This window comes from Suricata suricatta, chromosome 14, assembly GCF_006229205.1.
Source record: "Suricata suricatta isolate VVHF042 chromosome 14, meerkat_22Aug2017_6uvM2_HiC, whole genome shotgun sequence".
NCBI lineage: Eukaryota > Metazoa > Chordata > Mammalia > Carnivora > Herpestidae > Suricata > Suricata suricatta.
This window is the reverse complement of record NC_043713.1, coordinates 12,655,351-12,673,755: the sequence shown is the minus strand read 5'-3', so window position 1 is coordinate 12,673,755 and position 18,405 is coordinate 12,655,351. Positions and strand designations below refer to the sequence as shown.

Genomic DNA, 18,405 nt, shown 5'->3' with positions numbered 1-18,405 from the left:
GTGTGTGTGTGTGTGTGTGTGTGTGTGTGTGTGTAAGCGCAGGGCACTGCTTTGACCCTTTGAACCGGGTGTGTGTGTGGGGTGGTGCGGGGTGTATGTGTGTGTATGTGTGTGTAAGCGCAGGGAACTGCTTTGACCCTTTGAACCGAGTGTGTGGTGGGGTGTATGGTGGGGTGTGTGTGTGTGTGTGTGTGTGTGTGTGTGTACACTCCGTGGTCCCCGCTCTCGGCAGCTGCCGGGGAGGAGACCCAGGCCCCTGCCGACCCCGAGCCCCGGGACCTCAGCCATGAAGAGCGGGCGTGTTGACTTTCCAGTCGCTCTCTAGGTGTGCAGGCGGGACGCTCGCCCCGCACGCAGTCCGTGACCCGGGCCAGACATGGCTCCCCGCGGGCCGGGCAAGGATATCAAGGGCTTCAAAATGGCTAAGTAAATGTTTTCCTTCTGCCCCCGACGGTTGGGGCTGGCCGCCGCAGGTCTCCAGGGTGACTTTCGGGCCCAGGGTCTTAACCAGCGCGGGTGGGTTTCCCGAGGCCTCTACGGTCGTCCAGCAGCCAATCCTAGATGGCTGCACCTTCTCAAGTTATACACACACACACACACACACTGTACACACAAGCACACACATTCGTTAATTCATCAGCACGAATGGTCCCTAGGCACAAGAGGGCAAACAAGTTGTGCGTGTTTAACTATTTTTTATCTCTAAAAGTCTTTGACAAATAAAGTGCCAAGAAAAAACTGTGTACTAAAAGCACAGCGGCTTACCTAATAGGGCTCAAACACAAATACAGAGGGACGCTGGATTACAGTGCTCACAGAAACGTGACAAATGAGCACTGCGATGTGTACAAACATGTCCTGGCATCATCTTTATTTTGTCTCATGCCTGGTCTAAAATCAAAGCATGCATTCTGAAGCAAAATAAGCACAAATTATTTTCATTTCATTTATCATACCCAGTCAACCAACGTGCCAAGCTCTTGTATGTCGGAGTGGGTGCTTGCACAAACTTAACCGGGCAAGAAGGATTGAAGGGAGATGGTCCTTGCTACGCTCTAAGGGCTGTGACATGGCAATGGGGTGGGGACAGGTTCTGGCCTGGAGGTAGACATGGGCATAGACTCACCTGGGGTATTTGTTCTCACGGAAATAGCAGAATCCTGTACCGATGCCCCAGCATTAGAGCGTAATGGTCTGCTCCGAATCTGGTCTTAAACCCCCAAAATTACTTAAGAGGAATTGAAAGCCTCAGGGCTTCTGAGAGACCCAGCATGTGAGGAAATGAGATGACAGCCTGGAAAAGAGACTGCACTTCTGCACAGGGGGCCCCCAGAAGGAAACAGACCCCTTATTCCCGGAGGAAGAAAAACTGCCTTAATTTCCCCCGCTCCTTTGCTCCCATAGAGCCTCACTTTACAGACTTTGTCAGACTTACTCCTTCTGTGGCATCTTGGCCACCAGCAGACATTCTCAGGACAGGTCTGCATTACAGTCCTTGCCGGAGATTATATATTCCACAGGAATGTTCTGTATTTTCTTTGTATGGAATGAAACCATTCCTCCATTCAGATTTGGTTATTAGATTCCACCTTTAAGCATGAGGGCAAGTATTGCAGGAACTGAAGTGTGTGGATCAACTATCTGTCTCTGAGTATTGGTGAGTGGGGGAGAGAGGCCTGGCCTGAGTCAGGGGTCCTGGGTTTGAATCCTAGATCTGTGCCCAAGACCTCCGAAACACCTTTCATCTGTAGGCGCTATAGGTTTTTGACTTTGCAATATGTTTCCCACTTTTAAGAGCCAGTGGGCTATCCTTTTGCCAGCTTCGCCTGGCTGCATTCTAGCAGGGTAGCACCGGGAAAGGAAAACACAAGATGCAGGGAATGGAGAGTCTGAAAGGCCTATGTTTTCCTTCTTTATTCTCCAGTCTGCCAAACAAAAAGCTTTTTATTGCCAGTTTTCGCCACCTACTGGCTGATGTTTTAACAGTATCAATCAGAAAGTTCTCATCCTTCACTGGTATAAACCCTTCCAAAGTTTATGAAACTCAAAAAGGATGTTATTCTGATCTGGGCATACAAATGTTCACTATAGGCATGTAGTAAATCTTACTATTAAATTTTTTATTTAAAATGATAGACATCATTCATTAACTGAGAGCCAATTGACAACTAATGGTTAAGGTGAACGAATTATAAATACAAAACACGACCCCAAACCATTTAGGCAAACTGAAGTGGAAATGAGCCCATACACGACGTGAACTGACTAGAGGAAAAAAAACAAGCAGTTCACATAACCTGCATAAAAATGAACTGTTTAAAAAAATAACATCTCCCCGGGCGGGGGGGGGGGGGCCCTGGGGGACCCAGACAGTTAAGTGTCTGATTTCAGCTCAGGTCATGATCTCATGGTCCATGAGTTCAAGCCCTGCATCAGGCTCCACTCAGACAGCTCAGAGCCTGAAGCCTGCTTTAGATTCCATTATCTCCCTCCCTCTCTCTCTACCCTCCCCTGCTTGTGGTCTATCTCTCTCCATAATAAACATTAAAAAAAATTTTTTTTAAATCTCCCTGGCCTAGGCAAGCAATCCAAAACACTAAATTCCAGTGTCAGGTGTCTTCAATGTTACTGTTTCCTGCTTTATTGAGATACAATGCACATATATATTATGAATTCTGATGCTAAATAGTGTCATGTGCCTTCAGATGGTTTGCCTAAGGTGTTGGTAATTATTATATAATAATATTATAATACCAATTCCCAACTAGCATTAGTTACTAACAGTAATACTGTTCCCAATTCATTAATGCTCCAGAGCCTGTCTTCTGGCATCCAGTTTGTCTGCTATGTGCTCTCAAACCATCCTTGCCCTCATGAAGAAACTCTTTTCCCAAATCTAATCCAACAGGCCTTGGTTTAACTGAGAAATCTACCTGATTTATGGTGGGTCCTAAACCTCAAAAAACTGTTTAGAATAATTAAGCTACAACCTTTGAAACCTGGCAATGAACTGCAGACCGATCAATCCTTCTGTTATGTGAGGTTAGTAGTGGGCAAATAGTGTTTCCTTCCGGTTTGCAAAGGCAAGTGCAGGAAATTTACTCATGGCAATTTTTTTTCCTTTGAAATTCATGACTTGGCATTTATAGTGAAATAAAAATTATATTTTTCAAATGGCTACTGCTCTCGTTGAATTGAAACTGCAATAATGGGGGGCACCTGGGGGGCTCTCGGTTGAGTGTCCAACTTCAGCTCAGGTCATGATCTCATGGTTTGTGAGTTCACGCCCCACATTGGCCTCTGTGCTGACAGCTCAGAGCCTAGAGGCTGCTTCAGATTCTCTATCTCCCTCTCTCTCTCTCTCTCTGCCCCTCCCCTCCCCAGCTCATGCTCGCCTCTCTGTGTCTCTCGAAAATAAATAAATGTTTAAAAAAATTAAAAAAAAAAAAAGAGGATACTGTAGTATGGAACTAAACAAGGTAAAACCCCACAGTATAGATGGGGGATAGGCAAAGAATTTACACTCTTCTGTGCAATAACTTTTATTCTCTTATGTAATTTAGCACAGAGCACAGTATCTCCCGGATGTTACTTACTGATGAACACATTGAGAAATTAACATTACTATTTTTGTTTCCTAGGGCTACCAAAACAAAGTACCACAAACTAGGCGACTTGAAACAGAAATTTATTCTCTCGCAATTCAGGAGGCTTGAAGTCCAAAATCAAGGTGTCAGCTGGACCATGCTCCCTCTGAAGGCTCTAGGGAAAAATCTGCCCTTGCCCCTCCCCAGCTTCTGGTGGTGGCTGGCAACCCTCGGTGTTCCTTGGTCTGCACCTGGCGCCACTCTGATCTCTGCCTCTGTGGTCATATGGCCTTCTCTGGGTCTCTGCTTTCTGTTCCTGTAAGGTTGCCAGCCATATTGGATTAGGATCCTAAAAACCTCGTTGTAACTTGGTTATATCTGTAAAGACCCTATTTCCAAGTAAGGTCACATTCACGGGTATCGGGGGGTTAGGACATTGACATCTTTTGAGGGCACACAATTCAACCCATAACAATATGTATCCAAATGGGATCTTTGAAACTCATGAGAATTGTTTACTCCAAGGCTCAAGGGCTCAAGGGCTCAGCAACCCCATGATTCCCTATGGTTCAAGGGGAACCACGATCTTTTTACATGTTTTTTATTTATTTGCTTTTGAGAGAGAGCACAAGTTGGGGAGGGGGGAGGGGCAGAGAGAGAGAGAGAGAGAGGCACAGAATCCAAAGAAGGCTCCAGGTTCCAAGTTGTCAGCACAGAGCCCACACACAGGGCTTGAACCCACAAACTGTGAGATCATGCTCTGAACCAAAGTAAGATGCTTAACCAACTGTGCCACCCAGGTGCCCCAGAACCATGATCTGTTTAAAGCTCAAATCTGGCCATTGCATATGTCTGCTCAAAGTTCTTCATAGGTTAAAATCTCAGCTCCTCTGCATGGAATGATCTGGCACACGTCTACCCCCTGGGCACCACCCCTTCCTGATGCACTCCCATCTCAACGCTGTATTAACTCTGTGTGCTTTCTTGAGTCTGCCGAAATCCCTCATGTCGTTTGCCCTGGTACATCTGCTTGTCTCGCTGAAATGCACCCAATCTTCCAGTAGCAATTTTTTACTCATTCCTCACGTTTCATCTCCAGAACTTCCTCCCTGTGAGACCACGCCTCACTCCCCTGGGCAGTCCTCAGAGCCCACAAGAGGATCAGTGCTGAGGACAGGAGCTTAAAACTTAGAAAACTGGGGTTTGGGTCTGGGCTCCATCGCTTAGCAGCTGCAACCTTGGGATAGTTAACCTCTGTGCCTGTGTCCCTCTGTATAATGGGGGGGTAGGAATAGCACCACTTGGGGGTTAGCGTATGATTGAAATGAATTAAATGTGATACGCTCACAACAGTGACTGGCACGGGCTATGTTTGTCCATGTCAATTATGATCTGTGGCTCACAGCTCTTGTCAGATTCACAGCATAATTTCTGGCATATGTTTTCCTCTGTAAATTATAAACTATGTGAAGACAGGGACTATATTTTCCCTTTGTGCATTCCCAGCCTAGGATGGTCTCTGACACTCAAACATTTGTGGCATAAAATTCAGAGGCCCCATGCTGAAGAGACTTCATCATGAAGGCGCAGGGAGGGAAGACCCAGGAAATGTAACCACCACCGAGGAGGCACGAGCTGTTGATGCAGACGGTGCCCGGTGCCTGGATTCCGAGTTCACCACGGGCACTCTAAGAATGGTGAAAGAGGGGAAACTGAGGGTATAAACTCAGGAGTGGAACAGAAGTATATTTTTTTCCCTTTTTAAACACCTCAAGGTAAAAATTATAGAAGGGATGTCATGTGCCATCAATGCATATATGTCCCTCAAATTTAAAGAAAGCTTAAGCTTGCAAACCAAGTTGTCCAAAGAATCTCTCTTCACAATGTAAACCAAATTTCTCACTTAGGACTGATAAATATTAAGGCATGTTATTTTAGAGATCAGTCTTCTGTGCCCCTCAGGTCTAAGAGGTATTTCATTGTTAATACATGCAGGCTTAAAGTATGGGGAATCGGAGCGCCTAGGTGCCTCAGTCAGCTAAGCGTTCGACTTTGGCCTAGGTCATGATCTCATGGCTTATGAGTTTGGACCCCGCATCAGGCTCTGGGATAACAGCTCAGTCTGGAGACTGCTTTGGATTCTGTCTCCCTCTCTCCGCCCCTCCCCTGCTCACACATGGTTTCTCTTTCTCAAATATAAATAATCATGAAAAATTTTTTTAAAAATAAAGTATGGGAAATCTGTTTTTATATGAAACATAATTACATTAAGAAATTTTACTAAATTCCACATTTCTTATCCTTTTACTCATGTCTCCCCCATCTGAGTCACACAAGCACAGAACATATTTGACAGAATACCAAGTACTTGGTCTGAAAATATTACTTCCTAAGAAATGATCAAAATCAAGCCTTGCCAATGTTTAGGATGCAAGGTTAGGATAGCATTCTAAAAAAGATCTGTGTTTTGCTTTAAATGTCTCTTAAAAATGCAAATTTCTAGAAAAATAAGTTTTCAAATCTGTAAAGCTTGTTCCCCATTTATTCTTTTGTTGTGATTCAGAAATACAAGATATGAAAATTAGGTTACAATTTTGCCACAAAAGCTTCCAAAGTAGCAAACACAAGTTCTAATATATATCAAAATAGCCAGGTGCATTCTTACACTTTAAAAACGTCTTTAAAGCTCCCCCATCAAGCAAGCATAAAATATAATAGCTATTATCTCCTCTTCAAAATATCAAATCTGCCGGCACTGCACTGAACTAAACAAAATTTAGTCCAGGATAGGGAGGGTTATGTGTAGTACGTACTTTTTAAAGCCGAGTTACTATTAAGAACTTAAGGACATGAGAAAGATATAAAGCATCGTACGTCAAAAACTATGAATATTTAAAAGTGTCCTCATGTGAGTAAGACATGTTTCAATTAGAACATGACATAATAAAAGTAAATCTGTTGATGATATAATTCAGTAAAAAAAAAATTATGGTATCGCCTTCTTCTAGAAAGACAAAGACATACAATTCCTTGAATTGAAACAACTATTTCCAAAACGCTTTTGTCATCTAAATATTAGAAAAGGTCTCTCAAGGTTTCACTTCCAAGAATCAACAATATATGGCTTAACAAATAAATTTATAACTAGACATATATCCGTATTTTAGACATATATCCGTATTAACAGAAAGAGGCCATTATTGACAGCATTTTTCGTTTCTTCTCTTTTCAGCTTTGAAAATTAAATATTAAAAAATACAGAAAAGAACAATTGCCTAGACTTGTTTTTTGTAGGAAGAAATGAGGTTTCTTTCTTAAACCTTTCTCAATAATGAAGGGTCCTTGAATATACTTTGGAATTTCTATGGATGAGTGACATCAGACGTTTTTAAATAAATATACTCACAAACATGCTATAATGAAATCGTAAAATCAAAGCCAGAGCTTCAGACCCGACGCTCACGCAACAAACTTGTTGGCTACAAACAGAAAGCCAATGTTTCAACAAAACTGTAATTAAACTTCTGACACAGGTGAGACACCCCCACTTCTGTTCAATGACTCCTTTAAAAAAAAAAAAAGAAAGCAAGCCAATACTTTCCTGAACAATCTGACTCGTGGTTTTTTGTTGTTTTTCTTACCCTGAGCAAAAAAAAAAAAAAAAAAAAAAAAAAGAATAAAAATTGAGCCAAAAAAGATAAAAAACAGAATTTGCCTTTGTCATATTTTCATGTTTTGGATGAAGCCAGATCTCTGTGTGATGCTGAATTTCTATAATCCTTTACCAAACCCTTAGGGCCAGATGTGTCTCAGATTTCTTAATTTGTTCGATTTGGAAAAGGCATATGGAGCATATACTGGATGGGAGGGACACCTCCCCCGAATCTGGGGCAACGCACCGACAATTAAACCCGTGGTGTTTCTTCAGAAAAAATGAATGAACACTAGATGAAATGGATAAATCAAAACTATAATATGTCAGGTTTTGCTTTCAAATGAATAATGGCACCAAATTTAGAAAGAAAAAAAAAAACCCTGCCTTAGTTTTCAAAGCTTTCTGGACACAGAGCTCAGAGCTTTGGCCCTTTCACATCCCTGACCAAAAAAAAAAAAAAAAAAAAAAAGCTCATTCCCTGACATTTTGATCTCCCCAAAGTCTCCTCTCGTGGGAGAGCACCAGTGGGCTCGGTAATATTCCCCACCACAGAAAAGGGGCTCTAAAATTTGTTCGGGTGGCAGATTACCCAGAGGTTAATAGTCCAGTCTATGAGAATACCTTGAGAAATGTATATTGAAATAACTATGGTTAAATGGTTAATCGTATTAAATGAGACACCACCTTGGACTAGCGTTTCATACAGACCAGCAGGACAAAGTGCCAAGGCTCAAGGACCATTTATGAGAGAAAAAAATAAAAGCGAGAAACGTCCAGATATTAACATAAACGTTTTCTGCGAATTAAGGAAAAACAGCCATTACTCTCTCTGAGAGGGTGTGAAATATGACCGAACATAGTTCACAAATGATGGCTATAGAGACTGAAAGATTCATGAAACGATGATGGCGTCCACCCACCCCCATAAACTGCAATGAGTCATTCCAAGCAACGTATATATTAAATAATAATTTCTTCTATCTTTGTCAGTGTTAAAATATGCCATTCCCAGATCCTCATTAAAAGGACACCATGGGTTAAAGCCATTAAACATCTTACTTAAAAAAAAAATTAAGTCATTTTGAAGTCCAAAAACTCAAGAGCAAAAAAGGTTTGCTTTAAGCCTTTAATCTTTTGTATGCATAGTATATGCATACTTGTGTGTGCAAGGGGGGGGTAGCATTATGAGGAAGGTGACTGTCCTTAAGCAGGGGAGCAAGTACAGTGACAGCATGAAGCAGGGAACATTGGCCAAACTCATCCAGAGGCACTTATTGTGGAAATCCACTAACTGAGCAACAGAGCCCGAAACAGCACTCACGGGGCCGAGAGGGTCCCAGGGCTCCGTGGCAGGAGTGACAGCAGGGCTTCCTTACCACATGGCACGAAGAGAAGGTTCTCTGGGTGGGCAGGAGTCACAGAAAGGATGGGTGATCATTTTCTTTCCAAAACTGGACATCTGCACATCGGCCCTGTCCTATCTTCTTTTCCTTAACGAGGAAAATATAAATGTACGCTCGTCAGCCTTTCTTCAAAGCTACATGTATGCTCTGAGAAGAATGTCACACTTTTTCATTTTTTTGTCTTAGTTTTAATGAATTCATGAGTTAATTTAAAAAGTCAAGTCAAAAAATTTCGCTGGTCATTTTTTGTTTTTTTGGTTTTTTTACAAAAATATTATAGCAGAATCAGCAAAACTGGAATGGAAAGGATGGGAAGAATGGAAACACCCCTCTGACGGAATGGGCGGGTTCCTCGTCATCACGGCTACTGAAGAAACTGTAAACCTTTAAGCTTCTAAGATTTTATTTCTCTTCAGAAAAACATTTGGGAGGCTGCCTTTCCCTATGAATGAAAAATGAGAAGTGCTCTAAGCAATCGAGTCTACCTAAAGCGTGGTTTTTCCTACTGTGAGTTCTATCCTTCCCTTCCACTGCACTGCCCTCTCTCATCCTCTAGTTTTATGGGATCAAAGAGAGAGAGAGAGAGAGAAGCCACGAGTGTCCACCAGCAGCAGTATGAGTCAGGGGCTTTCTCCTGCGTTCAGACTCTCTGGCAATGTGTGAAACTCCTCTTGAATAAAATACATCGTGTTGTTAAAAAGAAGGGGGAAAAAAAGGCCCCAGAAACCCATAAACTGCCTTTCACAGAAGGTTAAAAATGTCAAGACTCTGTCCTATGTATCATAAGGTACATTTCTGGACCTAATCTCAGTGGAGGAAGAAAAAGAGAAAAAAAACAGAAAAATGTAAATGATCGCTCTGGAATGACATGCTTTCCCCGCTCACATCCATTCGGTCCCATTCGGTCCCGTAAGTCTCCACCTCAGACAATCAGGGGCCGCCTGTTCCATATTTGCATAGTATTAATAACATAGCCGGGGGCTGGACCTCGGTCCCCTTGCCGGTGGCCAGGCTTGTGAAGCGCGCTGGTCCAATCTCACACAGTCAAAAGCAATACGTAAGTGTCTGTAGGCCAAAAACTGGGTCCCTTTAAGCAGCAAGCTGTTCAGATTATTTAGAAACAGTCTTTTCTCCGGGGGTAAGAATTAGGCAGTTTTGTCTGCGACTTCGGATTTCGCTCTCTGCATCATGCAGCGACGGACTATGCTGTCGAAACTTCCAAGGTAAAACAGAGCAATGGTGCGGAAGAGGCCCATGGTGACCACCTGCAAGACAGACAGAGACCCTGAGCTTGCGCAACAGCACAAAACAGCAGCTCTCTTCAAGGATTGGTTGTTGTTGGTTTTTTTTAAGTTGTGTTTATTTTGAGAGAGAGAGAGAGAGAACACAAGTGGAAGAGGGGCAGAGAGAGAGGGAGAAAGAGAACCCCAAGCACCCAGAGCCCGACGTGGGGCTCGAACTCATGAACCATGAGATCATGACCTGAGCCCAAGTTGGATGCTTAACCAATTGAGCCACCCAGGCACCTTGGATGAACAGTTTCTAAGACACATCTTCTAATCGGCTCCAAGGAGAAGCATGATGAAAACCCCAAAAGGGTCAGGAGGACACAGAGGACGGGGACAGTCTACTCTGCACCCCTGGACAGCATGGGTGTGGCAGAGAGGTAACAACACAATGCCTGCCCAATTAATAAATTCAAATTACACAAAGAATAAAAACAGGTATTCTCACTAGCCCTAAGCTTCTCATAGCTAGGGAAGGTCCACTCCACCATCTCAAATATCCAAACTGCCACCAAGGCTTTTTGGTTCAAGACTTATGTTCTGAGCACAGAAGTCCGACCCTATGCTAGGTGTTAACACCATGGCGAGAAAGCCACCGTGCCTGCCCTCCAGGAGCTTACTGATAATTGCAAAGACAGCCAACTGGAGGAGGCGATCACTGGGTCCTGTTGCAACAGTGGATGTGCATTGTCACTCTGCTGCCACACCCTCACTGCAACACCTCTGAGTGGAATTTTTAAAGTCCTAGAAATACAAGGAGAAGCATTTTCAAATACACGAATTCTCAAAAACTTTGCCTCCCACGTGCCCTCTTCCCGAAAAGTATCAGAAGAGTTAAAAAGGCACATCAAGGGGTCAAACAAGGAAAACCAATTTCATGTGACCCAGGAGGCAGGGACCCAACGCAGATGAGAGGCAGAGGGGACGCTCAGGCGTGGCAGTCAGTCCCGACAGGTGGCTCAGAGGCTCCAGGAAGGATAATGGAAAACTGACAGAGTGTCTGATATGTCGGAGAGGAAATGAAGATGGTCATTATTAATAATACATAGAAAAAAGCCAATGACAGTTCCGGGGAAAACAAAAAGGTTGTACAAGAAAGGAAAATTAATTATGTATAATACTGAGTTCAGCTGTGAATAGCATTTAAACAGATGACCTCAAATACAGATCTCACCCAAATCACAAGTAAGTAAAAAGGGAGGGTGCGAACGGAGGAGGGGGTGAAGAAGGGCCAACGCCTCCTCTTTCTGGGTAGAAATCAGCGCAGGCGGCCACACAGTCTATACTCGCGACGCACTCTAGGTGGCGAAGTGGAAGCGGACCGCAGGAAGCCCCGCCCACAGGGCAGTGTGGCTGCGCAAGAGGTCAAAGGAGGGGCGTGTGGCCCTGGGGCCACTGTCGCTCCTCAGGACCCCTGGGAACCCTGGTTCTCTGCAGGACAATGCTGAAAACACTAAGAACCAAAGGGAAGCTGGAAAAAGGCAAATGACAGGGCCAGCAAAGCGACCAGTGGTTGCCAGGGGTTTGGGAGGAGGGCAGGGGGGATGGGTGCGCGGAGCACAGAATGGTCGCACCCGAGAACCATCCCATGGGACAGTGTGACTGCGAACACGTGGCAGCCATACATCTTTCAAAACAGGTGTGACCCCAAGACCTAGCCCTAGAGTAAACCAGTGACGCCTGGAGACTGGCTCGTCGATTGTGACCACGCACTGTGCTAACTGATGCCAGATGCTTAGAATGGGGGAGCGGGTAGGGACAGAGAGCTCCCTAATTTCAACTTAAAAATTTTTTTTAATGTTTTATTTATTGTTGGGAGAGACAGTATGAGCAGGGGAGGGGCAGAGAGAGAGGGGGACCGAGGATCCGAAGTGGGCTCTGCGCTGACAGCAGGGAGCCCCATGCCGGGGGTTTGGGGGGCCCTGAGGTTGTGACCTGAGGGGAAGTCCACCCCGGGCAACTCAGTCCAACCCACTGAGCCACCCGGGTGCCCCTCAAGTTTTCTATAAACATAAAACTGTCCTAAAAATTAAAGCTTATTATTTTAAAAGAAGTAACACCTAATGGAAAGAAAACATATCAAGAAAAAGTAATTGTAACACCGCATACTAAAACACTAAAACAGTTAAGTCCAAGGAATTTAACTGTCTTGTTGTTTTCTGGAAAAAAGCAACTGTTAGGCGAGAAGCAGTTAAGAAGGAAGACTGGAAGCTGGTCAGACAAAGGAAGTGGTGGAAGGGCAGAGACAAAGTCCTGGAAAGAGGAGGAAAGGCAGAGGGTGAGCGGGGTCCAAGGTCAGAATGGTATGCCACGTGATGACGCGGAGGCTTTGCCTCAGGGGCACTGGGGAGCCACAGAGGGGTGCCACGCCGGGTGGCTCTGCCGTTCGGAAAAAGCGGCGTGGAAATGCGATGGCACCCTCTGGTGACCCGGGCCTGGGGCGGGCGCTGTAAGACCCCCAGGATGGGGGGCACGCCCTGTGTCCCCCGGACAGGGCTGCCACCTGCCCAGATGGTTCCAGCCAGGTGAGAATCAGACCCTGTGCTGTTAGGCCTTCGGATTTCCCAAGAGAAGTCCGAAATCTGGACTTTGTGTGGAAAATCTAATTTAAAACTTCTTATTTCAACAAACACACTCATACTGGATGAACCAAATGTTTTATAGGCCCTTGGGCCCCCCAGTGACCCCAGGCAGGGAGCTGACTGCAGCGGCCCAGGCTTGAACTGTGGGAGCGGCGTGGGCCAGGGACTGGAGGGAGGGACAGATGTGACCCCTCACGCGAGGGGCAGAAGGAGGGGTCCAGGGATGACACCCGTGCTGGAGTGAACACGAGCACTGATCCTGATCACGGGGCCCCTCAGGGCCGGGGAGCTGGGGAAGGGACGCTGGGCCACACGGCTTTACCGTGGGCATGCCGCATGGACAGGTCCCAGCCCAGGGACACCGCCTCACAGAAACACACGCGGCACCGGAGTGGACGCAGTGGTTTCCACACTGAAGTTTTAGCTTCGGCATCACGCGTACGGAGGCAGAAGGGACAAGCCGGCCACACACACACACACACACACACACACACACACACACGACGTGAGCAATGCACGCGCTGGCTCTGATCAGGCTGAGGCTCCGAGCACGTGCCAGGCATGGGCTGTGGGGGGCATCGTGTGACAGCCTCTCTGTCTAGGAGACGGTCACAGGGTCGTGGAAGAGGAGAGTGAGGAAAACCCACACCCGAGTCATTTGGCGTTTTAGTCTGGACACGGTTGGCGGCACGTACCTTCGTCCCTGGGTATAAACTACCCGTCAGCGTAGAAGGCAGCCTTCCCTTCACCTGCACGCTGCCCCCCACGATCTGGTGTGTGCGGAGCCCGCCCTCCATTGTGACCTCGTTACAGGACGCAGTGGGCATCACTTTCTGTCCGTCTCCCCCAGCGGCCTGCAGCCCGAGCCGGGAGTCACTGCTTCCCTTTGCGTCTCCAGGAGCAAACGCCCCTGGCACGGCCACAAGCTGTCAACTTTCGTGTGGTCTGGATGCACCTGAACTTGTGTGCGAGCAGGGTCTGCGTTGAGTCCTTGACTCAACCTCCTGAGCTTCGCTGCCTGGGACCCGACTCGCCCAGGAAAGGTGTTCTGGTCTGACTCCCCGTAGCGGACACCAGTCTACTGGGAACGCTCACAGCAGTGCTTCTCAGACGAGAGCCTGGATGAACCCCCGACAGCAGAAGTGGCCTTGCCTCTCTGTGTCCACAGTGCCCAGAACACAGAAGACTTCTCCCGTGTCGGAACCCCCCTACCCTGCCCCCGGTGGGATCTTTAACTTATGTCCAAGTTAAAGTTTCATGTCCCTGCCACAGGGAGGAGACGATGGAGACCGCAGGAAAAAATCTATCCCATCCCCAGATAAAGATGCGAGTCTTCCTTTAGCCTTTTCTCCTCGGGGTTCTATGAAAGGCCCTCTCTGTCTGTCTGTCCGCCCATCTGTCTGTTGATGTCGGCACAGCTCACCTGCTGGAGCCCTTCGGTGATAGAAGTCACAGGAGCCATTCCACAGGTCAGGGACGAGAGCATGTACCCATCCGAGCCGATGGAACTGTTAAAATTTCCTTGCTAAAAGAAAAGGAAAAGAGGCAAGCGTAATAACCAGGAAAGGCATCGGCACATCAGAAACAACAAGTGTTCCACACTAGGGGGCGTTCGAGGGGAAGAGAGCCTCTGTAGGAGCTCCCAGGCGAACGTGGCCTTGACAGATGGGCTGGAATAGCCAGCGACACAGGTCGTTCTCAAAATGTCCGTCCACGGACGCTAGGGCTCCCGAGACCCTTTCGGGGGATCCAGGAGGACAAAATGATGGTCCTGACAACACCTTAACCGCCTTGTCGCTGAGTGACATCTGTATTGATGGACAAAACTGCTGGCTCATCAGCACAGGCCACGGGAGCAGCACCTCTCTGCTCCACACACACTTGCAGTACTAAATGTACAGACATTTAAAAAATCTTTATAGAGGCACCCGGGTGGCTCAGTCGGTTGAGCGTCTGACTTGGGCTCAGGTCATGATCTCACGCCTCGTGAGTTCAAGCCCTGCTTCGGGCTCATTGCTGTCAGCGCAGAGCCTGCTTCTGATCCTCTGTCCCCATCTCTCTCTCTACCCCTCCCTTGCTCACTCTCTCTCAAAATATATAAACTTAAAAAAAATTTTTTTTAATAAAATAAAATGCCCTTGATAAAGCAATAAAATTACTCATTTTATTAAATCTCAAAACGTAAGGGCAAGTCTTCTTAAAAGCCCACGTCACAAAGACAGGAGGTGTACCCAAGGCTTTCTGCTGTGTTCTGTACCCATGGCGGGGGGCTCCCCGGCAGAAAGGCCCTCCAACGACCATTTAAGTCACGAAATTTAATCAATGGTTATCAGACTTGGGTATCTGGAAGACGTTTTGTGGAATACAAATGATATGAACCTGTGACTTCAAGGAAGGTTGGCAGCTTTTATGGTCAATGTTAAAATCTGAGCTTTCACGGAAAACTTACCATTTGTGAAAGCCTGTCTGCCATTGTGAGACCGTCTCCCAGGATGTAAAGATTTTTATGAGAAGACCAGCAATGATATGAACGGTTGAAATTTTATTTTTTGGTAACTCAGTGAGCCCATATTTTCCACATGACGAATGCATAATATTACAAAATCATGAATGGGTACAAAACATGCAAAGTGCAAAGACCAATGGGTTTTAATGTAACAGAGAACAAAAAGTTCATTAATGCGGCTTCCAATTCCATACTGTAATTAACCTTTCAGAAACTACTATTCATCCGGTTTGGGTTTAATATCAAAGAAGAATGCCTACAAGTATCTCAAAAGCCGATTTAATATTCCTCCCTTCCCCAACTACGTATCTGTGTAAGGGCAGATTTCTTTCTTATCCTTCACTCCAAACATGTTAGGGCGGGCGGAATGTGGAGGCAGGGGTAAGAGTCCAGCTGTCTTCCCTTCACACAAACATTAAAGAAAGAGGTTGGTGAAATGCAAAACAATGGCACTTTTCTTGCTGAAGTTGTGTTTTGAAAAACTATTCTTGTAGAAAAATTGCATTAAGATGTCATGGGTTTATTGTGGATTAATAAAGATTTTTTAGATGATGCATTTTCAATGTCTAATGTGGCAAACATTGATAAATATATGTGTGGAAAGAAGTCTCTGGGACTGTCAATAGTTCCGTGTGGAGGGCGGTCAGAACAGTTTGAAGACCACCTGACTCAATGAGCCAACATACAAAGAGCGACTTCAGATCATTCAAAGCACGGAGCGTGTTTGCTTTGACCCGAGGGAAACAGGAAAAGCAAAGTCCTCCCAATCCACTACTGGCATCTTTCTGTGCCTTTTCTTTCAATGTTTGTTTTTGAGAGCGAAAGTGCAAGTGGGGGAGGGGCAGAGAGGGGGCACAGAAGATCTGAAGTGAGCTCTGCACAAACGGCAGTGAGCTGCACGTGGGGCTTCAACTCAGAGACTGTGAGGCCACGACCTGACCCGAAGTCAGACGCTCCGCCGACCGAGCCGCCCAGGGCGCCCCTTTTTTGAACACAGCGCACAGGTCTTCCGACTCGATGTATCTTAATGGAGTTCAGTATTTCCGGTATTCTGCTCGGCTGGGGCTCATCATGCAACAGTGCACGCGGCCCTGGAGGGAGGCTGAGCAGCCTGCTCACACCTCATTCCAAGGGTCCTCAAATTTCCCACACGAGGTGTAGGCCTGAAGTTTGGAGACATTCCCACTAGTGAACATTCTTCTGCATGTGGGCGAACAGGATGTTGTCAAAAGTCTGTGGCGATTGGGGCACCTGGGTGGCTCAGCTGGCTAAGCGTCCAACTCTTGGTTTTGGCTCAGGTCCTAATCTCATGGTTCAGGAGTTCAAGCCCCCACTTGCACATTCGCTCTCAAAAACAAACATTGAAAGAAAAGGCACAGAAAGATGCCAGTAGTGGATTGGGAGGACTTTGCTTTTCCTGTTTCCCTCGGGCTCTGTGCTGACAGAGCGGAGCCTGCTTGGGATTCTCTCTCCCTGCCCCTCCCCAACTCAGGCGCACATGCGCGCACACGCTCTCGCTCTCTCTCTGTCTCTCTCAAAATAAATAAATAAACAACTTAAAAAGTCTGTGGCACATATGCTGTTTTATAAAATGGCAGGCTCCGAATAAACTGCGTACCCTGGATACACATGGCCTGGGTGGACAGGACAGTGGCCCAGGGAGTTGGACACACTTCCTGATTGGTGAGCATTTGGGAAAAGGACACTGGGAAGCAGGAAGGTAAAAGAAAAAAATTCCTTAATCAATGAGTCAGGCATTTAATAAAGTGCCTACCACCGCCTCCAACAGTAAGGGCCATGGGCAAGCAGCAGAACACAGGACCCTACACACCCCGGGGTTTCGCACCCTTTTTAAAGAACCAAGTTCCCAGACATCCCTCCTCATCAATCTGTTCCTAAGGTTAAGCTGTAGACTTAGTTTCCAGGAGCCGACTCATTAACGCGGAATCAATAAAGCATCTACGGGGGGAAGAGTCGAGTCCAACATCAGACAGGAATCTGACCAAAAAGTCACAATGACTTATGTGTTAGAATATGCGCTGGGACAAATACGGGGTTTCTTTTCAGAAATCTGTCACAGCTACCAATAAAGAAAACAAGGACTGTACTTACTATGGCATCTTTAACAATTTGTTTGGCCACTTGCTCTGGCTTGCAAACGGATATGGTCTCTGAAATCAGGCGAGTCTCCAGAGGCTGAAGGTGGGGAAAAACATGGACGCATCAGTACCATTATGGCCCATTAAAGAGCAAATCATTCTTTCAACCCTCCCTCCCCTTCTTTATAAGTAATTCCAGGTTTCTACCTCTGAGCACATTCCTACTTTTAGAATCGGGTCCATCTGGATTCTGAATCACTTTCTACCTGGTTACTATATACAATTTAGCCCAGTAGCTGAAGCAAGATCAGGAGACCCTTGCCACTCTCTGTTGGACACGCGCGGCCTCGGCTCCAGTGAGGACCACCAAAGCCAGAATAGGCACACGTCACCGATACCATCCTGGTAGAACCCTCACTGCTGGCCAGACCCCTGAGCGACAGGGTTTGCGCAGAGCCTCGACCACTTGTGTCCTGTGCAAGCCTGCTCTTACGACCAGCCTGTCCATTCTGACCATACGTCCAGGCTAGCAGAGGACAGACACGTGGACAGAGCTGGGGCTGTGGGCGAGACAGCCCCAGCCCAGTCCCTGTTCAACAGTGCAGCCGTTTCTTAAAGCACCTTAAAGGAGGCGAGGAGGAGGAGGCTGGGACAGCAAACCCCGAGCGGCCCCTGGCACAGGCTGTGTGCTCGTTCTCAGGCTGGGGCATCAGAACCCCAAATCGAAGGTGGTTAAAGGTCCACCTCAATTGTCACCTCGTTCAAAAAGCCTTTCCTGAATTCTTTTTTTTGGTGGGGTGTCTTTTTTTATTTTTGAGAGACAGAGACAGAGAGCAAGCAGGGGAGGGACAGAGAGAGAGGAAGACACAGAATCTGAGGCAGGCTCCAGGCTCTAAGCTGTCAGCGCAGAGCCTGACGTGGGGCTCGAACCCACGAACCGTGAGATCATGACCTGAGCCGAAGTCGGACACTTAACTGACTGAGCCACCCAGGCGCCCCAGCCTTTCCTGAATTCTTAACTGGCAGACTTTCTCTTTTCATCTTTGCATGTTTCTGCCTTAATATATATTAAAACTACTTGTATATTTGCATTTTACCTCCTAAGTTCTTTGTGGAAAAGGTCTTTTTTATCCTTTGTTTTTAATCTTCCTTAAGGTGACATAAACACGTGCTCAGAAATTCTTTAAAAGGGAGTTTCAATTTGAAGTTTGAAAACATAAAGCCTTAAACTGCATGAAACTGTACATTTTATTTGCCATGTAGGCTTGAGAAAATTAAAATAAAAAA

At 46.2% G+C, this 18,405-nt stretch overlaps 1 protein-coding gene across 1 annotated transcript in view; it reads right to left on the bottom strand.

Moving 5' to 3' along the window:
• Positions 1 to 9,790: 9,790 nt before the first annotated feature.
• The window catches only part of KDSR (3-ketodihydrosphingosine reductase), a 32,715-nt gene continuing 24,100 nt past the window's right edge, over positions 9,791 to 18,405 (bottom strand). Inside the window, exons 8-10 of the mRNA XM_029921538.1 lie at positions 17,132 to 17,215; positions 13,937 to 14,038; positions 9,791 to 9,910 (exon numbers count right to left, since the gene is read on the bottom strand). Coding sequence (XP_029777398.1) covers positions 9,791 to 9,910; positions 13,937 to 14,038; positions 17,132 to 17,215 — 306 coding nt within the window. The remainder of the gene's footprint in view (positions 9,911 to 13,936; positions 14,039 to 17,131; positions 17,216 to 18,405) is intronic.